Source organism: Ziziphus jujuba, chromosome 11 (genome assembly GCF_031755915.1).
Source record: "Ziziphus jujuba cultivar Dongzao chromosome 11, ASM3175591v1".
NCBI classification, from domain to species: Eukaryota; Viridiplantae; Streptophyta; class Magnoliopsida; order Rosales; family Rhamnaceae; genus Ziziphus; species Ziziphus jujuba.
The window spans coordinates 12,753,818-12,777,538 of record NC_083389.1 but is presented as its reverse complement, the minus strand read 5'-3'; the positions used below and the strand labels follow the sequence as shown (position 1 = coordinate 12,777,538).

The 23,721-nt window shown below is 35.3% G+C and overlaps 2 protein-coding genes across 2 annotated transcripts; both read left to right on the top strand.

Annotated features, from left to right (window-relative positions):
* The first annotated feature begins 13,349 nt into the window (after positions 1-13,349).
* LOC107432491 (UDP-glycosyltransferase 79B9) lies at positions 13,350-15,036 on the top strand. Its single transcript, XM_016043635.4, has one exon. It carries the CDS (start codon positions 13,404-13,406, stop codon positions 14,838-14,840), a length of 1,437 nt encoding a protein of 478 aa, XP_015899121.2. The 5' UTR covers positions 13,350-13,403; the 3' UTR covers positions 14,841-15,036.
* Positions 15,037-21,434: 6,398 nt separating this feature from the next.
* LOC107432493 (UDP-glycosyltransferase 79B9) lies at positions 21,435-23,542 on the top strand. The gene has a single exon (XM_016043636.4). It carries the CDS (start codon positions 21,695-21,697, stop codon positions 23,075-23,077), a length of 1,383 nt encoding a protein of 460 aa, XP_015899122.3. The 5' UTR covers positions 21,435-21,694; the 3' UTR covers positions 23,078-23,542.
* Positions 23,543-23,721: the final 179 nt, after the last annotated feature.

Below are 23,721 nucleotides of genomic sequence, written 5' to 3'. Positions count from 1 at the left end.
TTCCCGAAAACCAAGGGATCAAACCATTTGATAAACAATAAATAATAAATACCCCAATATATAATTAAAATGTAATAAATTATAATAAATAAATTTTGAACACCTTTGGGGTTTGAAACTTTATCTGAAAATTACACCTGACGCACCACACCATATACCAGTGATGCCCTCCGATACCCAACGTCCCGAGCACCGACTGGCGGGGAGATTAAAGAGAGAAACTTGCAAACGGCACTTCGGCGTCCCGACAGTACCGCTGCTGAAACCATTATCCCGGCCAAGGGAGGGGGCGGCTGTGGCAAAAAACAAACTTGCCTGCCCACGGTCCAATGGCAACAACGGGAGAAATAATACATGCGCGCTAAACCACATAATACTTGCGCGCTACCACGTGTCCATACACCAGAACACCAATACTGTATGAGTGTGTCTAAAAATAAACATTATTAACCAACCGTACCGTTTTCCAAAATTACCGTGGGAAATACATTAAATTCTCACACTTACCATCCCACATATTTTTTATTTAATACATCGGTACGAACCAGCGATAACAACAAACCACAATTTTTTCGAAATACGAGATGCAACCATAAAAATACCGCGGGCATAATTTATAAAATTTAAACAAATATTTTCGTAAAATATTTAACCCAATTATGCCCGAAAAATCAAATTTAAAACCACGTACAAATACTACTAAAATACACTTTGCTCATGCATAATAAATTAAACCATAATATAATTCATAATTAAATCACACCACATGAGCATAATTTAAATACCAATTAAACATAATTAATTGCCCAAAATAATTTTTTTGAAGGTGGGTCACTCACCTAGAGCACGCAATTAAACCATGATCCACCATGGGATCAATTCCACGACTCACCGGTGCTCCTAGAATACAATTCACACACAGTCAAATAAATTAATATTTTAATCGGGTAAATAATACCTGGTACCCGGGGGGTCAAACACAAACGTTAACCAAAATAGTCGAATAATATACCGAATCGAAGCTTGAGCGACGAGGATTACCAATCCGGTCTCCATCGACCCCAATTCCGCCGGAGGTGGCCGGAATTTGGCCGGAAAGCTTCGGCCGGTTTTCAATTCCTCGTATCTCGCAACCCGCTTCGAATTTTTGAGATTGGAGGCCATATTTGGACTTAGAGGACCCAAAATAGAGGGAGAGGAGGCTTAATTTGGACTGGGATGGTCGGAAAACACAAGAAAAGAGGAGAGAGAAATTTTTCCGGCCGACGGCTTCTCCGGCCCGATCGGCGCGCGTCCGGCCGCCGGTGACCGTGAAAATTGGCGGCTGAGCTCGCCTCCTCCCTCCGCTCATCACTGGCCGGCGCGTGAGTGGTTCCGGTGGCTGGAAAAAGTGCAGCAAGGAGAGAGAGAGAGACGGTCGAGAGAGAAAGAAAGAAAGAAAGAAAGAAAGAAGAAGAAGAAGAAGAAGAAGATGGTCGGGCCCGTGGCCTTTTTTCCCACGTGGGGGAAAAGAAAAAGAAAAAGAAAAGAAAAAGGAAAAGAAAAAGAAAAAGAAAATAAAATTAAAAAAAATTAAACAATTACATAATAATATTATTATTTAAAATAATAATAAAATAATTTGATTTTTACACATGGTTGACATGTGGCTTCTCAACATGGTGACACATGGTCACCTTCATTAAGTCACACGTGGCACATCGTTACGCATTTAAAAATAATATTAAAATAATACGGCGTTTGAAAAACTCTATAGATCCATAACTTTCAAATCACATGTCCAAATCGGATGTGCCGCTAGTTTACGGACTCGTATCGACGAGCACTTCACAACCATGCATGATTCAACGCTCAACCTTGCATGAATAAAAAATCAACTCCGGCACCCCTTGGACAGTTTGGACCTCAACTTGTTTTGCTCATAACTTTCAAACCGTAGCTCCGTTTTCAATGTGCTACTAGTCTACGAACTCGTGCCAATGTGTACTTCGTAACGGTACCTCAGTCAACCTAGAATTCCAACCGAATCAAAAAGTCAACTTTTGACCCCTTCGGTCAACGTGCAAAAATTCCGACATGGTTCGGGACGGGGTGTTACACTACGGTATATGGTATAGACCCACTTCTAATTCACAACTGCTTGGATTCATAGACAGTGACTGGTCAGGATCAGCAGATGACATGAGAAGCACTTCGGGCTATGCGTTCACTCTTGGCTCAGGCATTTTCTCTTGGGCATCAAAAAAGCAAGCAACAGTTGCACAATCATCTGCAAAGGCAGAATATATTGCAACTACTTATGCCACAAGTCAAGCATTATGGCTCAAGTATATATATGAAGATTTTGGAGAACCACAAAATGAACCAACAATAATATACTGTGATAGCAAGTCAGCAATAGCAATGGTGAAGAACCCAATGTTCCATAACAAGAAAATATCACTTCGTCCGTGAAGCTAAGGCAAATAAAGAAATTGCAATCAAATACTGCAAGACTGAAGAGCAATTAGCGGACATCTTCACCAAGGCACTACCTCGAAACAAATTCAAACTACTAAGAAGCAAGATTGGAGTAACAGAAATGTGCACAATGAGGAGTGTTGCAATTAATGCTGCACATTTTTAAAGAGAATTCTAGAAATACTTAGGTGGCAAGTAAGAATTTAAGTTTGACTTGACTTCCTCATGTGTGTAAGTGTTCAAGTTGAACTTGGCTTGGCTTCTAAGGATATTCATGTGTGTAAGAGTTTAAGTTTGATTTGACTTCCTCATGTATGTAAGTGTTTAAGTTAAACTTTGCTTTTTAGAACCTAAAACATTCATGAATTGTTTAATTGGCTAAGGAACCCACCTTGTACTTGTATAAATAGGAAGCCATTGCTTCCAAAACATATGTAACAATTACATTAAAAAAAAAAAGTTTCTATATTTTCCTTTCTCCACCAAGAGTATCCCACAATATCTTTCAATAAATTCTATCGCTCCTATTTCATTTCCTTCGCTTCCATCTGGAGAAGGCAATATTTCATTCTACGACCGCCTTACAAGCTCAATGCAAAACTGCGACGTTTTGGCTGTAAGAACGTGTAGAGAGCTGGAAGGTAAGTTCTGCCACTACATCCAAAGCCAGTATGGAAAGCTGGTGTTGTTAACGGGCTCAGCTTTGCCGGATGAGCGTAGCAATACTAAAATTCCCTTGGAAGAAATGTTCGCTAATTGGCTCGAACAGTTCGGGACAGGCTCAGTTGTGTATTGTTCATTCGGAAGCCAATACATCCTTGGAAAAGGACCAACTTCAAGAACTTGTATTGGGGTTCGAGCTAACTGGGTGTCCATTTTTGATAGCTTTGAAGCCGCCAATGGGATGCGAAACCATCGAAGAGGCGTTGCCGAACGGGTTCCAAGAGAGGGTGAAAGGGAAAGGGTTGGTTTATGGTGGTTGGGTTCAGCAACCGCAGATACTGAGTCACAAATTGGTTGGATGTTTTGTGCACCATTGTGGGTCTGGGTCGGTGTGGGAGTCTTTGATGAGAGAAACAGATAGTGCTGATTCCTCGCCCGCTTGATCAGGTTCTGCACAGCAAAATGTTTGTTGAAGAGCTTAAGGTTGCGGTGAAGGTTGATAAGGATGAAAATGGTTGGTTTTCAAAGGAGAATCTCAGTGAAGTTATAAAATCTGTGATGGATAAAGATAGTGAAGTGGGTCTTATGGTGAAGAAGAACCATGAAAATCTGAGGCGAGTATTGGAAAAGCCAGGTTTCATGAGTGGTTATGTTGATATGTTTGTTCGCAATCTGCGAGAGATTGTAATAAACCCATCGGCAGGGCTAGAAAAGGATACAAAATGATGGTAATGTTATATTTTCACCCAGTAGCTCTTAATGTTGGTTTGTTTATGTGACCAAACCAGTGGTACCAAACATTAATCTTAATAAATTAAACATGCTTTGCTTTTTTTTCCGCTTGTGTAATTGTATAGGAATAGAATACGTGCTTCATATATATATATAAAGATGGATAGCAATATTCAATACTAATTAGTTAATTAAATACAACACAAATTATATCTGACTAAAAATTACATATAAATATCTTACAAGTGCAAATATTAATTTTATCAACAAACAAATAAAAAATAGATCAATGATCAGCATATTTATATATTTATTATTTTACTTTACCAAAAATTAACATAAATAGATACTCGTGGGGACAGCTAGCTCAACTGGCTAAAGCCACTTTATTTCTTTCTATATTAGCAAGAAACGTTTTTTTTTTTTTTCTTTTTTTTTTTTAAAGTTAAAAACATTTTTTTTACAAAAATAAATAAATAGATAAATAAAAATTTATGATGATATTGGAGAGAGACAAGGCACTGTGTATCAATTTTATTAAAAGCTCAGAATTTATAAGAAATGGATCAGAGTTGGATTATATTCTTTAATACTTCGCTTGCTAGTACATGGAACGCAAGGCAAAACCAATAAATGATTGCAAATTTACTGTTTTGATATATATTAAATCACAATCCTATATTATTATTTTTAAAAACTTGAACTTGTGAGAGGTAAATCAAAAATGGGTTATTTACTTTAACAGTAATATATTATAAGCTGAGCTTTATTTTGTTTTTCGATCGGTCAATAAATTTTGGTATTAGCTGCTGATAGAATATTGTAACCCATATGTGTTAGTTAGATATCTGTACATAACTCTTCCTTACATATAGGAACATTTAGTTATAGTTTGAATTTAAATATAGCTTATCTGATATACCAACGTAGTTGCAGCTACAGTGTATCTATCTATATTTGATTCTACATCAATACAAGTTGAGCTTTTCCAGTTACTTATTTTCTTATAGCTGCAACTAAATCTAGTCCAGAATTTGGGTCAAAATTTCTTTCATATAGTCAAGGAATTTTCCAAAGTTTGCTCTAGAAACAAGAGAAATTATTTAGTAGATTAGGTCTACCATGTAGTATATAGACCAGGCCAATTATAAAAGGCTACATCATTAGTAATCCAAGTTAACATCCACTTCATTCAAACTTGCTACTTAGACAAACTCTATCAACCTTTTTTTTTTTTACCCATCGTTATTCACGGATTATTTCCAATGGTTTTTGAAGCAAAAATTTTCATATATCACATGAGGTGGAGTAATTTAAAAATGTACAGCAGCATGCATACAAAAGTTGCACTCGCAAACCCAAGCGACACGTTACCGTTGTTACCCCCCAAAAAAAAAAAAAATAAAAAAAAAATAATAATAATAATAAAAAAGAGACATTAATTTTCTTTTTCCTTTTTGTTTCTTCGGCTTTTGTCGTTTTTGCCACAGCAGGTTTCACCTCATCCACGGTAATTCGTTTGCAATTGCCACTTTTTGCCCTTACCTTTTTTCAAAGCTTTGAAATAATAAAATTAGCTTAAATAAGGTAGCTGTCTATCTCTGCTGCTGCTACTTTCTCTGGTCATCCATAGATCGCTTCATCTGCCAGCCCACTCTATCAGGAGAAAATCTTGCATGCAGCGGTGGTACCAGCTCACTTAGTACCACTTCAAGTAATTTTATGCCATATGTAAGAAAATACCATGTCATATCTGCTCATCAACTCAATTAATTTTTTTTTTGGAAAATGTAAAACTTTTGCACGCGCTTTACTGCTTCTTTCTTCCATCCGTATGGCTCCTACAGCTTACATTTTTTTTATAGATCTCTCTTCCTCTCCTGGTCTCTCTTCCATCAGATTAATTTATCATCTCATTATTATTTTAATTATTTTTTTTAAGGATGAAATCTTTTTACACGCGCCGATCTTATTTATCTGCACATTTCAGCCTAAGCTGCAAATCCTTTAAAAGAATTAAAAATTAAAAAAAATAAAGAAAAATAGCATTATTAATCTTCTTTGGTGTGCCTTTGTTTGATTGTTTGTCTTCTTTTTTTTTTTTTTTTTCCATAAAAAAAGGCTTCACTTTTCTATGTCTTTATCACCATTTTTTTGTTTTTATGAAGCTTCACAGCTTAACTCTCTCTATCTCTCTGTGTATTTCTCTATCTTCTCTGTTCCTCATTTTTTTTTCTTTCTTTTTTTCTTTTTTTTGGCTCTTTTAAAGTTTATATTAAAAAAAAAAGAAAAAAAGAAAAGCGCAAAAACAAAGAGTTTGGTTGAGGTTTAGATCTAGTGAAGTTAAGGTTGTTTGAAGCCATGGAGACATCCAATCTGTATTCGTTTTTTAGCCCCTCAGATTTAGAGAAACAAAGCCCGCTTTTTTTTTTTATCCTTTTCATTTGAGCTTTGTTTTTGAAACCTTTGGTTGAATCTTGTATTTTTTTAGTTTTTTGGTTCTTCAAAAACCTACCATTACCATAAGCCCATAACAATTTGGTGTTCTTCAATTTCTTAAGAATTCGACCAGGAGAGGAAGAGAGATCTATAAAAAATGTTAGCTGTAGGAGCCATACGGATGGAAGAAAGAAGCAGTAAAGCGCGTGCAAAAGTTTTACATTTTCCAAAAAAAAAATTAATTGAGTTGATGAGCAGGTATGACATGGCATTTTCTTACATATGGCATAAAATTACTTGAAGTGGTACTAAGTGCGCTGGCTGCATGCAAGATTTTCTCCTCTATCAGAGACCAACTTAACCCTTTTTTTTCCTCATTCCCAAATATTCTTCTTTCATTCACTCAATCAATATATATTTGAGTTACTCAATCAACTTGAGGCCTTTCTCTTCTCCATTAATGGCGAAAGAGATCGCAAAACCATGGATTTATTGGAGCAAGGGACAAATCCTTTAATTCATATATCTATGAATATGTATAGAAATATTCAACAACTTTGTATTAATTAATGATGATGGGGCAAACACAATGTAAAGATACACTTCCTTAAACGAGAGAGAAAGCTTGTGAGAAGTGATAATAGGTGTCGTTGCTAGAGACCACCATGGAGAATGTTAAAAAATAAAATAATAATAATATAATTTGTAATTTGGCAAAGTCGATTGAGTGGTGTTTCCTTAAGATTGAAGAAATGACACCTGTGTTGCAATTAATGTTGCAATTTGATTTGAATGCTTGCTCATTCTTTTCTCATGAGAGCTAAATAGTTGATCCAAAGAATATGTTTTCAAATCTTTGGACTCTTCTACAACAATATGATCGAAATTTACTGGTAAACATCTTAATATATTTTCTACAATTTTTTGATCAGCAATAGTATCTCCATATGTATTGCTATTAATGAAAGGATGTCAAACAGTTTACGAAAAAGTATATTAAGTTAACATGTGTAAAAATAAAAGCCATAGGCTTGGGCTTGATTTCTAACTTGGGCAAGAATGGCGGTTGTGAACCTTTTCACCGCCTCTTTAAGCTTATAGATAGGCTTGTACCAGGAAGAGCAATAATAACGTCCATATACTTTTCTTTTAGCTATTCCTTTCAATTGCCATCAGTTAAGCACTATTTTTTCAACCGCTTCTTATATTCAAGCCTCCAATTTTAAATACGTTTTGCATATAATCCAACAGAGAAATAATAAAAATCAAGACTGTTCAGTTCCATTTGGATATACCGGAGTTGGCTGAAGCATTTGGAGTTTTGCAGGCTTTGGTTATGGCGAAGGAGGAAGGTTGGGACTAAAATATGGTATGGATCAGATGTCAGGAATGTAGTCCTGAATCTGAACAACCTGACCTTCAAACCATCCACTAGGCATCAGAAGGAATAGTCACTGATGTTTTGAAGCTTAAAAGCCAATCTTTTAACCTACTTTGTGTGTAATTGGTGTTTAAAGAACTCCACCACTGAAACCTTGTTTTTGAACTCTTTTCCTAGCATTTTCTCTACTTTTGTTACCAGAAGAGAAGCTGTGAGATCAACTCCTCTTTGTAAGCTTTTGCCTTTGGGGTTTTAGTTTGTAAAACACTTATTTCAACTAAAAAAAAAGTAAAAAAAAAGAAAAAAAAAAGAAAGAGAAAGCCTGGGAGTGAGCGAGGGCATTAAAATAGTCAAGCATATTAATCATGACCAGCCTGGCTTGCTTGACTCGAATAATCTTTATATTTAGAGGAAAACACTCGAGAAATGAGAAGAAGAGGAGAGGTAGCTTTCTTTGTGTTTTTTTTTGGGTTTTTTAAGGAAGAAGATAGGTCGGCTTGGAGAAATATTTTTAAATTTAAAGAAAGGGCAAAAAGGAAATTAAAAAAGAATCACCGTTGGAAAGGTGAAAACTACCGTGGCAATAACGCCACCCTTTGTTTTATCCAAAAGACGGGCTATGAGTGAGAAAGTTCTTGTTGACTGATAAAGGAAAGTTGTTTTTTATTGAATAAGAAACTAATATTTATATACATGTACAATTGGTGTAGATGACTACAAATGAGTAATGATAAAAACTATTTACAACAAATAAGGGAATCTTGAAGATAGACTCACGTGAACTACTAATCTCTATCATGCCCCCTCAAGCTAAGTGTGGAAAGAACACTTAGCTTGGGTCGAAGAAACTGTAACCTTTGTTTGGACAGTGGCTGGTGAGAGCATCAGCAATTTGCTCTTTGCTGGAAATGTGACACACACGCAGATCACCTTGAGACACCTTTTCACGGACAAAGTGGAAGTCAACCTTGATATGTTTCATCTTAGAGTGAAGAACAGGGTTGGCACAAATGTACGTAGCACTCACATTATCACAATAGATAACTGGAACTTGAGGTATAGCTAATTTTAACTCAGATAACAAAGATCGAAGCCAGCATAATTCAGATGTAGCAGTAGCAACCGAGCGGTACTCAGCTTCAGTAGAGGAACGAGAGACTGTACGTTGCTTCTTGGACATCCAAGAAATTGGGTTGGAACCAAGATACATGACATATGCAGAGGTTGAAGTACTGTCATCCTTATTACCGGCCCAATCAGCATCGCAAAACGCATGAAGAGAGGTGGAAGAGTGACGTGTAAGAAATAAACCAAAGGAACTTGTACCTTTAAGATACCGAAGAAGTCTTTTGACAGCAGCCCAGTGAGTTTCAGTTGGCTTATGCATAAATTGAGACAATTTATTGATAGCAAATGAAATATCAGGACGAGTCAGAGATAGGTATTAAAGACTTCCAACAACCTGGCGATACTGAGTGGCATCGGTCAGATTAGTTCCATCCATGAGAGTTAGAGTAGCAGAGGTTGACATTGGCGTGGAAACTTCTTTTGCATCTAGCATATGTGTCTTAGCCAAGAGATCATGAATGTATTTTCTTTGTGTCAGAAGTAGGCCATCTGTACGTGAAGTTACCTCAACTCCAAGAAAAAAATTCAAACCACCAAGATCTTTAAGAGAGAAGACATTCGAAAGAGCTTTAACAAAGGTAGAGAGGGCAGAAGAATTATTTCCAGTCAAAAGAATATCATCCACATATACCAGCAGATAAAGAATGATGTCTGAATGGTGAAAAATAAATAGAGAAGCATCAGATATAGAATTGACAAACCCATATGAGAGAAGGAAGGTCTTCAATTCTGTATACCATGCTCGGGGGGCTTGCTTTAACCCGTATATTGCTTTCTTGAGCTTGCAAACATGGGTCGGCCGAGTGGAATCAATGAACCCTTGAGGTTGCTTCATGTACACCTCTTCATTTAGATGGCCATGGAGAAAAGCATTGTTAATGTCAAGTTGCCTCAATGGCCAGTTTTTAGTTAAAGCAATTGACAAAACAATTCGGATGGTTGCTAGCTTTATGACTGGACTAAATGTTTCTGAATAATCAATGCCTGGTCGTTGATGAAATCCCTTGGCAACTAAGCGAGCCTTATACCTGTTTATGGTACCATCTGAATTTCTCTTAATTTTGAACACCCACTTACTACCCACCAGATTATATTTGGAACTAGGAGGAACCAATTCCCACGTACCATTTTGAACTAATGCATTAAACTCATCAGACATTGCAACACGCCAGTTTTCATCTTTGAGCGCCTGGGAGACAGTTTGGGGCTCAATCTCTGAAAGCTGTGAGTGAGAGGTTGCCATATAGAAATCAGAGAAGAGCTTGGGCTTAAAAATATTATTAAGAGACTTGGTTCGCATGGCATGCGTGCGATCAGTGAATTTTTTTCTTTGTGAGCTCGGTGGGTTCAGAGGAAGATGTGATGACATGTGAGGAGATATACCATGAGAAAGACCTGCTGCTTCCTATGGACCAAACAACGGAGGCACTGATTGAGTGGCATGCTGTGACAGAATAGGAAGAGATGGAGAAGGTGACTTAGAAGAAGGAATATCACGTGGGGATAGCTTTTGATAAGAACTAGTGGGAGTAGGTGAAGAAAGAGGATTGGATGTAGAAAAGGAAGCATCACGTGGGCATAGATGAGAAGAAGAAGTCTTAGTGGGATTAGGTGGAGAAAGAGAAGTTGATTTAGAAAAGGAGTCATCATGTGGGGTTAGGTGGGGAGAAGAATTCCTAGTGGGAGTAGGTGGAGAAAGAGAGGTTGACTTAGAAAAGGAAGGTTCACATGGGAGTCGGTTGTGAGAAGATATAGAAGAGATAAAGGGAACTGTTGTGTGCGGGCCACACATAGAAGGAATAGATAAATCCCAAGTATTAATATTTTTGGAATTATGGGGATAGACCGATTGAGAGTTATATGGGAATATGGATTCTACAAAGGTAACATGCCTAGAAATATAATATTTATTTAGAGATAAATCATAGCATTTATAGGCACTTTGATTAGGTTGATATCCTAAGAACACAGAGGGTGTGGATGTGGCTTCTAATTTGTGTCTGTTATATGGTTTGATCCAAGGATAACAAAGACAACCAAAAACCTTTAGATGATGATAATTGGGTGGTTTTTGAAAAAGAATTTCAAATGGGGATTTTAGATGAAGAGTAGGAGTAGATAACCTATTAATTAAATAGACTGCAGTTTGAAAACCATGAGACCAAAATTTTAATGGTAAACCAGCATGAGATAATATTGCTAAACCAGTTTCCCGAACATGTCTATGACGTCTTTCTGCATAACCATTATGCTCTGGTGTATGGGGTGGGGATAAAAAATGAGTTATACCAGTTTGTTCAAAAAAAGATTTTAATTTGATGAATTCACCACCATCATCTGAGTAAAAAGATATAATATTCGTGTCAAAAAAATTTTCCACATTAGTTTTGAATTTTACAAAAACAGAATAAACCTCAGACTTTTGTTTTAATGGATAAAACCAGATATACTTAGTGAAATGGTCAACAAAAATGACATAATATTTAAATCCATCAATTGAGGTTATAGGTGCAGGACCCCATACATCAGAGTATAATAATTGTAAAGGTTTAGAACTGGTCATAGAAGAAATATGAAAAGGAAGCTTATGAGCTTTATTACATTTGCATGGATTACAAATAAATTTTTTTGAGGATGAGACAGGCAAAGAAAATGAAGAAATTAAATGATTTAAAATTTTATTGGAGGGATGGCCCAAACGAAAATGCCAATCCTTGTAGGAAGTCTTGACACTAGAAAAATAGATAAACGGTGGAGGAACAGTAGAATGGGGAGGAGAAGGCCACTCATAGATACCTCCTTTATTTGGTCCTTGAAGTAGAGTCATTCCCGTTGGTATATCCTTCACAATAAAACCAGTGGGTGAGAATTCAATTGTGGCATTGTTATTATGGCAAAATTTAGAAACAGACACCAGATTTCGAGTCATTTTTGGCACACAAAGAACATTTGACAGTAGAAAAGATGTATTATGAGCAGGAATATGAGCTGTACCAATATGAGTAATATTTAAAGCATTACCATTGCCAACCATAATTGCATCTGTTCCATCATAGTCAGAATGGGCATTCAGATTGTGGAGATCATTAGTGACATGGTGAGAGGCACCTGAGTCAAGAAGCCAAGATGTTTGGGGTGGGTTCTGGATAGGAATTGAGTGATCCTGCTGACTGGAGTAATAGGCTTGCGGCATTTTGTGAATTCGAGGGGTGGGTAGAAGACCAGGCTGGGGATTATAAGTCCACTGTTGTTTCAATTGTGGACAAAATCTGGCGGAATGATCCTGTTGACCACACAACTGACAGCGCCCTCGATAGCCTCCAAAGGTAGGAGAAGGGGAAAAAGTACGAGTAGAATGAGATCTGGTACCAAACTTCTTTTGAGGATTGCGAGGGAAGGTGTTAGGACCATTATTTTTATTAGCAACATGAGCAATCATGAGAGAGTCTTCAGGAGTGGAAATATTGGACTTTTGAATGTAGGCTTCATATTCTAGCAAACGTTCATGGAGATCTTCAAATGAGATCTCTGTATCCCTTGATCTCAAGGCAGCAGAGATTTCTTTTAGATCATGATTTAAGCCATTGAGTACATAAATTGTTATCTCTTCATCTTTGAGTGGTTCATTAAGTAAGGTTAATTCATCTGCTGCGGCTTTGATTTCAAACATATAAGTTGTGATACTGCGTGATCCTTGTGGTCGAACAAGCTTTTCCCGAAGTCGAATGATGCGTGATCGAGATGGCTTGGCATAAGTGAGACATAGCTTGCTCCATAACTCACGGGATGTTTTAGCTGAAGCCACCATTGATGCAAGGTCAGGAGACAGAGAGGCAAGGAGAGATCCAAAAAGAAGCTGATCTTGCCGAGTCCAAAATAAATATGGCTGGTTGGAGGATTGGGAAGGACAAGGTAGAGAGCCATCAACATAACCGGTAAGTGCGTAACCATAAAGGAGAGCATCCCACTGTGCTTTCCAAGTGAAGAAGTTAATTGGGGTGAGCCGAATTGGTGCTTGTGTAGCAACGTTTTGAAGACCAAATTGGCAAAGTCATAGGTAGGAGTATCAGTCAGAGAAGAGTAAGAAGCAGAAGAGATGGGTGTGTGGTCAGCCATAGCAAAGAAAAAAAAAAGGAAGGAAGAAAAAAAAATGAAAAATTCGGCACAGATTGGATCGGAAAAAAAACTCTGTTAGAGCTTTTAATGCTCTGATACCATGAGAAAGTTATTGTTGACTGATAAAGGAAAGTTGTTTTTTATTGAATAAGAAACTAATATTTATATACATGTACAGTTGGTGTAGATGATTACAAATAAATAATGATAAAAACTATTCACAATAGATAAGGGAATCTTGAAGATAGACTCACGTGAACTACTAATCTCTATCAATGAGTGCTTATTTGTATTCTAATGTCCATTTCATTTTACTCAGTTCAGAAAGAACATTAATTATTTTTGTCGTCTGGGAAAAAGCTAATATCGATAAAATTGATAAGGGAAGGGAAAAAAAAAAAAAAAATAGCATCACGATTCTCGATTGATTTAAAAAAAAAAAAAAAAAAGAAGTAATAATATATTGTTTATCTTTGAAAAATAAATGGCAAATATATATTTCAGCACAACAATAGAAACGGTGAGGGACAGAATAGAAATGGCAAACTTTCACATAGCTATGTATCCATGGTATGCTGCAGGCCACATAATCCCTTATATCCATCTTGCCAACGAGCTTGCAACAAGAGGCCATAGAATCTCTTTCCTTCTTCCAAAGAACACTCAAACTCAATTCCAACATCTTATTGATCTCCATCATCAAAACCTCATAACCTTCCACCCAATCACCGTTCCACACGTGGACGGTCTCCCTCCGGGGACCGAGTTGGTCTCCGATATACCCCTCCCATTGAACCATGAGCTTGCCATTGCCATGGATCTCACTCGTGATCAAGTAAAAAGGGTTTTAATCTCCGCGAAACCCGATCTGGTTTTCCACGATTTTGCTTATTGGGTTCCCGAGATTGCCAACGAGCTCCGTATCAAGTCCGTTTGCTACCATATCTTTTCAGCAACGGCAATGGCTTACGGCTTTGTCCCTGCAAAGTATGTACCCAGAGACAGACCCATAACCGAAGAGGAAGTGCGGGTCCCACCCGATGGCTATCCTTCATCTGTTGTTGTGCCACGTGGTCACGAAGCTCGCTCTTTGTTTTCTCTTACCCGACCTTTCGGTGAAGGCAAAATCTTATTTTACGAGCGGTTGACGGCATCCATGAGAAACTGCGACGCGCTCGCCATAAGAACATGTAGAGAGCTCGAAGGCAAGTACTGCGATTACATAGAGAGCCAGTACGGGAAGCCAGTGCTGTTAACGGGCTCTGCTTTGCCGGAATCGGAAAATACGGTGTTGGAAGATCGGTGGGCTAAGTGGCTCAGCGGATTCGAGCCGGGTTCGGTAGTGTTTTGTTCGTTCGGAAGCCAATATATACTCGAGAAGGAACAATTTCAGGAGCTGGTATTGGGAATTGAGCAATCTGGGCAGCCGTTTTTCATAGCACTGAAACCGCCGGTGGGTTGCCAAACGGTGGAAGAGGGTTTGCCCGAGCGGTTTGAAGATAGAGTGAAAGGGACAGGTGTGGTTTATGGAGGTTGGGTCCAGCAGCCGCAGATGCTGAGTCATCCTTCGGTTGGGTGCTTTGTGAACCATTGTGGGTCCGGGTCCGTGTGGGAGTCTTTGATGAGTGACAATCAGATAGTGTTTCTTCCACGCTTTGGTGACCAGACTTTGTACTCCAAGCTGTTTGCACAAGAACTGAAAGTTGCGGTGAGCGTGGAGAAGGATGAAAATGGGTGGTTTCCAAAGGACAGGTTGAGCAAAGCTATTAAATCCGTAATGGACAAAGATAGTAAGGTGGGTATCATGGTGAAGAACAACCATGCAAATCTGAAGAAAGTATTGGGGCAACCAGGTTTTATGAGTGGGTATATTGACAGGTTTGTCCATAATCTGCAAGAGCTTGTAAATCCAATTATATAGTTTCGGTGCTGAATAGCTAAGACATATATATATATATATATATATATATATATATATATATATATTATTAGGCTTTATTGAAGATAAGTGGGTTTAATATTTTGAAATTTTTGGATTCGATGTAGTATATTACTGCTTATCAAATTCAAACCTTTTAAATGAATGAATCTATATATTTTTAATTTAAAAAGTTAAAGATGGCTTCATTAAGGTTTTATTTTATATATATTTATATTTATATAAATATATAAGTTTGTGAAAAAGGGGTCTATGTGGGCTGAAACAAGTGACTAATTTTATGATGTTTTGTTATTATTGATACCAAAATAATGGTCTATTAAAATGTTATTGTTGTTTTTGTTTATACGGCTAGCTCACACTTAAAAAATCTTAGATAGCCTCTCTACAAATGTGTGAACTTTTTTGGGTCACTTCTCCTATACTAAGAGCATCCCTAATAGATTTTTTATATCTTTTTAAAATACAGAATGAGTTTGGCTTTCCAAATTTGAAAAGCCAAAAACACTCTCAATTATTTAATGATTATCTAATTCCAAGATTATTATGTTAATATATTTAATCATTTAGTTAGATCTATGAAGAAAAATAAAGGGAAATAACAAAATAATTAAGAAGAAATTTTGGTAAAAAACCAAAAAAAGGAGGGAAAGAAACATAATAATAAGTATTTATTGAAAAAACAAAAACAAAAAATATAATATAAAAAGTATTGTTGGAGAAGATTTTAAAGTTTAACTTTTTAAACATATATATACTCTTTATTGTACAAAACATGCTCTTTATTTTTAAAAAATCTCTTGGAGATGTTCTAAATTGTCAATAGTTATGCTCTTCAACATCCCGAATGGTTGTTATGGTGGTTAAAGATTGCAACGCTAGTTTTTTTTTTTTTTTTTTTTGAATTTTCTATGGAGAGGGAGAGGAGTAGTTTATAGAAGTTGGGTTTAGCAGCCATTGAAATTGAATCACTGTTCAGTTGGGTGATTTGTGGGCCATTGTGGGTTCGGATCCATGTTGGAGGGTTTGATGAGTGATAATCAGATTGTGCTGGTTCCGCAGTTGGGTGACCAAACTTTGAACACCAGGTTACTGCACTACTAGAATCGCATTGATAAATGACGCAATAAATGTGTCGCACAAAATAAACAACGACGTATCGCACGGAGTTGCCTAACGTCCTGTCGCTAAATCCATAAGACAACAAGCGACACAGTATGAGAGTCGCCTATCTTCGAGTTTTTAGCGACGCATATTGATTTTTAGCGACATATTCTATTAATCCACTTATAGCGACTCTTATTTAGCGATGCTTCACAACAATATTGCTAAAAATATATTAGCGACTGTTTTATATAGAGTCGCCAAATATATTAGTCACTAATGAATCGCTTATTTAGCAACACATTAATAGAGTCGCCTATTTAGCGATGCATTAATAGAGTTGGCTATTTAGCGACGCATTAATAGAGTCGCCTATTTAGAGACGTATTAATAGAATCGTCTATTTAGAGACACATCAACACTTTTAGCGACGCATTATTTATTAATGCATCGCCCCTTCTTTTTTTTTTTTTTTAAAAAAATTTTGTGAAAAGTGATTAAAATAGTAAAAATATAAAAATAATTAAAATACAAAAAAAATGAAAACTAGCTTCATCCAAAATAATTAGAATACAAAAATTTAAAATAAATATTTTGTCATAACAAATTAATTATCAAATAAATTAAATATAATCTCATTGACATATTTTTACACAATTTGTAAGCTATTGTATTTTTCATAACAAGTTTAATATTAATTAAACTTCCATGAATGCACTCATTGAGATGGAAGTTGACGTCCTGTTGCTGACAATATTACACCCTCATACTGCTTATGGAAAAATTAAAAAAGCTATTAACATTTATGCAAAATAAATAAAATATTAATCATTATTAAATTTGTAATTTAGTAAATGAAAATTTAAAAAATATTACCATTATTCTTAAGATTTGACGAGGCACATTTCTCCCCTCACAGTCATTACAAATATAATAACTCTCACATTCATCATCATTATCATTTTCATCAATACTTGGCAACTATATGACAAATGGATTGTGAGCCATCATAGTATCTCCAAAAACATCTTCTTCAACAAAAGTATGATGTTATGGTGAAGTTAACACAATAGACCATCTTGAATCAAGTTGATCTTCAACATAAAATACTTGTTGAACTTAGCAAAACAATGTCAAGCAATATCACAAACAAAATTTCTATAAAAGTAAGATTAATAAAACCCAATGAACCTAACCTGCAGTTAAAATGAAAAAAAAAAAGAAAAGAAAAAACAACCCACCTCATGTCTTTGCCAACCACAAAGAAAAAAGAAACTCACCTAAATGATGGAGACAAAGAAAGAAGAAACCCAGAAAATCACGAGGGCGACACAGAGAAATTCAGCTTCTCGGCCGACGACAACGTAGGCAAATGAAAAATGAAACCCGAAATATCTCACTATTCAAGTCTCTCTCAGATTGCTTTCAAATCTAATATTTATTAGGTAGTGTACTTGATGTAGTTTTAAAAAAGAAAAAGGGATTCAAAGGAGCGCGTAAAAATTTTAAAACGCGCCAAAAATTTTCAAAAAATGGCAAAAACGCGCCTTTTCTCCTAATTGCATTTTTTTTTCTTTGATTAATTTTTTATTTTTCATCTACAAATAAAAACTGAAAATATTTCTTAAAAATGCGAAGCAAAATATCGAAGATTGCTATTTATTTTCTGTTTTTCAAGTACGCCTTTATTTTTTATAAAATTTGCATATCTTTTAAAATTTTTGTTTTTTTTTAATTGAGAGAGCAAGCGACGCATTCTCTTCAAGAAAGATCGCCTATTCTTGAATTTTGGGATCAAGCGATGCATTATGGTCTAAAAGCGTCGCCTGTTTCATTTTTTATATATTTTTTTATAATCTTTAAATAATTTTTTAAATGTTCGTCTACTTAATTGTTCGTCTACAAATATATTCAAGTAGCAATCCAATGAATATAAATTTGATTGATCTAAAAATAGAAAATATTTTTGTCAATGCTCTTCTCAATTATTTATATATATGTGTATAGATGAGACACAAAATATCTCAAGACCAAATTTGAGATAGGATACCGAATATAGAATTCTAATTCAATAAGAATTTATTGACCAATTTATCTACATAAGTATGTTAAATGAGCTTAACTTTCATGTGTTTGTGGTCAATGATAGTTTACTTGTTTTTAAAAATTAAAAGTCTATTAAATTGCTTTTTAAAAAAAAAAAAAATAATTGAAGGAACAGGCGATGCAAGTCTATTAAAACACGTTGCCTATTCCATGTTTTTTTTAATCTTTAATTAGTTTTGTTGATTGCTCATCTACAAATTAAAAAAAAAAAAAACATATTTGCAAAATTAAAAAATGACTAAAAACAACTTTCAAATTGAAAAAAAGTTAAAAATTGATTGGGTGAAACGGCGACGCAGTTGTTGACAAATGCGTCGCCTTTTCGTCTATTTAGCGACTCTTTCTTAAAAGACTACGGCACCTAAAACTATATTAGTTAGTTCTTGTTTTATTATTACATCCAAGTGATTTGGCCTGATGGTGTAGTGATTTCTTGAAAGTGTAGGAGGTCTTGGGTTCAATTATTGTTATGGCTCTATTTTGATTTTTTTTTTATGGGTTTCTAAATGTTTAAACAAAAAAATTGAAAGAAAAAAAAAATAAAATAAAAGGCGACGCATTTTGAAAGAAAAAAAAATTTTATGGGTTTCTAAATGTTTAAACAAAAAAATTGAAAGAAAAAAAAAAAAGGCGACGCATTTTGAAAGCCAAAAAAAAAAAAAAAAAAGCGACGCATTTGTTGAAGAATGCGTCGCCTCTTCATTTATTTGGCGACACATTCTTTAAATAATGCGTCGCCTAACACTATATTAACTATTTATTGTTGTATTAGTACATACAAGTTATTTAGCCTAGTGGTGTGGTGATTTCTTAAAAGTGTAGGAGGTCTTGGGTTCAATTTTTGTTATGGCCCTATTTTAATTTTATTTTTTTTATGGGTTTCTAAATGTTTAAACAAAAAAATTAAAAAAAAGAAAAAAAGAAAAGGCGACCCATTTGTTGAGGAATGCGTCTCCTGTTCATCTATTTGACGACATTATATTAGCTAGTTTTTATTGTATTAGTACATACAAGTCATTTAGCCTGTTGGTGTGGTGATTTCTTGAGAGTGTAGGAGGTCTTGGGTTCAATTCTTATTATGGCCCTATTTTGATTTTATTTTTTTTATGTGTTTCTAAATGTTTAAACAAAAAAATTGAAAAATGAAAAAGAAAAGAAAAGGCGATGCATTTGTTGAAGAATGGTGCGTCGCCTGTTAACTATATTTAAAAAAAAAAAAGGCTCAGTTTTGGCGCTCTAATAAATTTACTGGTTATTTATTGTTGAAATAAAATTATATTTATTAAAATAACTAAAAGAAAAAAGGAAAAGAGAGAACAGGTGACACAAATTCTAAATAGTGCGTCGCCTGTTAACTATAAAAAAAAAGAACTAAAAAAACTTAAAAAGAAAACGGACGACGCATAATCTAAATTGTGCGTCGCCTGTTAATTATATAAAAAAAAAAAAAAAAAGCTCAGTTTTGGCCCTTTAATATTTTTACTGGTTATTTGTTGTTAAAATAAAATTAGATTGATTAAAAGAACTAAAAAAAGGAGAGAACAGGCGATGCACAATCTAAATAGTGCATAGCTAGTTAACTATATATTTTTTTAAAAAAATCTCAGTTTTGTTACTCTAATATTTTTACTGGTTATTTATTGTTGAAATAAAATTAAATTGTTTAAAAGAACTTAAAAAAAAATTAAAAAGTAAAGGGAAGGTAACAGGTGATGCACAATTTAGATTGTGCGTCGCCTGTTACCTCTATTAAAAAAAAAAAAAAAAAAAAACCAGCTCAGTTATGTTGCTTTAATATTTTTACTGGTTATTTGTAGTTGAAATAAATGAATTCTATTTAAGAGATTTGCAAAAATAAGCTATACAAGAAAAATTATATAATTGAACAATAACCTTGTATAATTAAATTTTATTATTATGTAAACATAGATTAGTGGTTGGTATTCATTTTTCATGAGTAGCATTTAAACGTACAGTACAATTCAGATAAAATATACACGCAGTATTAATAGCAACCCTAGTCAGTCCTACATTCAGCGACCCTTAACAGACATGTCGCGTGTTTTTTGTTTTTAGCAACCTTTTGAGGTCGACAGTTTTTGGATGCGTCGTATATTTATTGAATTTTTATTGACGCATTAACCTCAGAGTCGCGTTTTTTGTTTTTTCAGACGTGTTTATTTCGTAGCGTCGCTAAGTGAGTGTCGCTAGATATTAATTTTCACGTAGTGCTGGTTGAAGAGCTAAAAGTCACAGTGGAAGTTGAGAAGGAAGAGAATGGGTGGTTTATCAAGGATAGCTTGAGCAGAGCTGTAAAGTCTGTGATGGATGGATAAAGATAGTGAGGTTGGTATTACGGTGAAGAAGAATCATGGAAAATTGAAGAATGATTTAGTAAAACCTGGTTTAATGCATGGATATTTTGATAAGTTTGTGGAGGATCTGCATGAGCTAATAAATCAATGTTAGAAGGCAGAAATGATGCTATATATTTAGCTCTTTTTAGGGACTCACATCCTTTGTCTTGTCCAACTGGTTAAATTGCGATCCTCATTTAAAAATCTCACTCTCCTTCTATTTTATGTCTCGTCCCGTTTGTCACTGATAGGGACCAGTATTATTTTTTGGAAAGTGTAGGTCATCTAATTTTTACATAATCTTTTTATAAATTATTGATATATAATAAAAAAATACTGATATAATTTTAAAATGATAAATGTGATTTAAAATTTTAATTTTTTTATTACATTTCTATCGGTTATTAAAAAAATTATGTAACGATCATATGAAAATAGATAATTCAGAAATCATCTGAATTTATCTCTTATTTCTTCATTTCAAATAGCTCAAATCAATAATTAATATATATATATATATATATTCATGTTAGCGTATTAAATCTGTTGGGAAGAATTTTTTTTCTTATCAATTTATGGAAAATCTTGATTAGTTGGAAATGCTATAGAAAGCTAGTTGATATTCATTAATTTTCTGTCTACCCTCGTAATAAGAAAAATAATATATATATATATATATATATATATATATATATATATATATATATATGGCTATGCCAATTTTTTCCAAAATATTTCTTTAAAATAAATCAATAATAATAAGAAATAATATTTGTATTTTTTTATTATTTCAAATTGTTTGAGAAATAATTAATAAATAGGATAATTTTATTAAAGAAATTAATATATTAATAAATTTAGATTAAACAAATTAATTTTTTAATAAAATATTAAAAAATTTGATTTGTTAACGAATAACTTACCAATATAAAATTTAATTATATAAACTTAAAAATAACATAAATTATATGTCATAAAATGTTTTATGAATTGGAATGATACAATTAAATGGTTTGTAACGTAATTAGGTCATCCTGTCGAATAATTTCTGCGCCTCCACGTGTACGTTCCTTGAATAATACGCATCACCACGTGTACATTGCACCGCTTCAATTAAATATGCGTCATATAAAACTATCTTTTTCAATATATATAATATTGCTCAGTTGAGTCAGACTCCACCATCTGAGTTTTTCCATTTTCTTGTTAATTCAGCTTGCAATTGCCAAACTTTATTGTACCAAAACACTCTCTACCAAAAGACCAAACATGGCAGAAGAAGAATTTCATATAGCAATGTTCCCTTGGTTTGCCATGGGACATACAATCCCTTATATCCATTTAGCTAACGAGCTCGCAGCAAGAGATCTAAGGATCTCTATCCTCCTCCCAAATAACACTTCACTTAACCTCCAACACCAAAATCTCCACCCTAACCTTATATCCTTTCGTTCTCTCCCCGTTCCCGACGTAGAAGGCCTCCCTCCGGGCACCGAGACCGTCTCCGACATACCCTTTTCCGATCACCATCTGGTTGCCATTTCCATGGATCTTATGCGTCAACAGGTTGAACAAATCCTAACCGCTATAAAACCCAACCTTGTCCTGTTCGATTTTGCTTATTGGATACCTGACATTGCTAAGCAACTTGGTTCCAAATCTGTTATGTATAATGTGGTTTCTGCAACAGCTATAGCTTTTGTACTTGCCTCTGCAAGAAAAGTTCCGAAAGACAGGGTCATGAAAGAGGAAGAACTCAAGGAGATACCCTCTGGTTATCCCTCATCTACTGTGGTGCTTCGTGGTTATGAATTTGCTTCGTTGAATGGGATCTTAATGCCATTTGGATATGGGAACATCTCGTTCTACGATCGGAAGACAACCGCCATGCGAAACTGCGATGCACTCGCTATAAGAACATGCAGAGAACTCGAAGGCAAATACTGCGATTACATCCGAACCCAGTACGGGAAATCCGTGCTGTTAACCGGGACGGCTTTGCCGAAGCCGGATAACAGTACGCGGCTGGAAGACAGGTGGGATAAGTGGCTCAGTCGTTTCGAGCGTGATTCGGTTGTGTTTTGCGTGTTTGGGAGTCAATGTACCCTCGAAAATGATCAATTTCGAGAATTGATATTGGGGTTTGAGCTTACCGGGTTGCCATTTTTAGCAGCTCTGAAACCGCCGGTGGGCTGCACGACGGTGGAAGAGGCGTTGCCAGAGGGGTTTGAAGAGAGATTGGAAGGGAGAGGGGTGGTTTTTGGAGGTTGGGTTCAGCAGACTCAGATACTGAGTCACGCTTCGGTTGGGTGTTTTGTGAACCATTGTGGGTTTGGATCCATGTGGGAAGGCTTGATGAGTGATAATCAGATTGTGCTGGTGCCCAACTTGGGTGACCAGATTATGAACAGCAGGCTACTTGTTGAAGAGCTTAAGGTTGCAGTGGAGGTGGAGAAGGATGAAAAGGGGTGGTTTTCAAAGGAAAACTTGAGCAGAGCTATAAGATGTGTAATGGATAAAGATGGTGAGGTGGGTATTATGGTAAAGAAGAACCATGCAAAGCTGAAGGAGGTATTAGAAAAGCCCGGTTTAATGGACAGGTATATTGATGAGTTTGTCCAGAATCTTCAAGAGCTTGTGAAACTAAGTTAGATGTACGGAGCCATGATTATTAATTAGGATGGAAACAGAGGCAAAGGCAATAACAACAGGTGTAGAGGCAAAATCGACAGGTGGCATCTGCCCAAGCTTGAAGATAACTAAATTGCTTTGTCGTTTTAATATTGCGTAGTCGTTGTGTCGTTGTTATAGAGCTTAGCTTGTTTTAATAAGTAACGGTTACCAGCTTTTAAATTTCATTGGACCAATTGTATAAGTGCTACGGCACCGTTTTATTGCTTGTTGTTGAGTCGTTTTGTCCGAGTCCCGTTACGGCATAGCTGATGTGGCAGCCAGGACTAGTGAAACTACGACCAGAGGAACCACTAATCTCGATTGCCACGTGGTTATTGCCGTTGCTAAACTGCGTCGTTTTTAATGTTTTCAGTTTATATAAAAGCTAAGAACTTTTTTTTTTTCCCATAAAATGGAAGAATTAAAATTTATTATATTAAATTTCATTTATTCCTTTAAAAATTTATTTATCCATATATGTTTATATTAATTTTTTGATCAATAAAATAATGCTATATTAAAATTTGCTGTCTTTTAACTGATTGTTCTTCATAGGTTCACCTACTTGAGTTGTGAAAGATAATGAGAATGGGTTATTCAAAATGTTGGATAATATGTGAATA

Bases quoted from the DNA above. Each gene is read 5' to 3' on its own strand.
- LOC107432491 (XM_016043635.4), top strand. From the start codon at position 13,404: ATGGCAAATATATATTTCAGCACAACAATAGAAACGGTGAGGGACAGA.
- LOC107432493 (XM_016043636.4), top strand. From the start codon at position 21,695: ATGGCAGAAGAAGAATTTCATATAGCAATGTTCCCTTGGTTTGCCATG.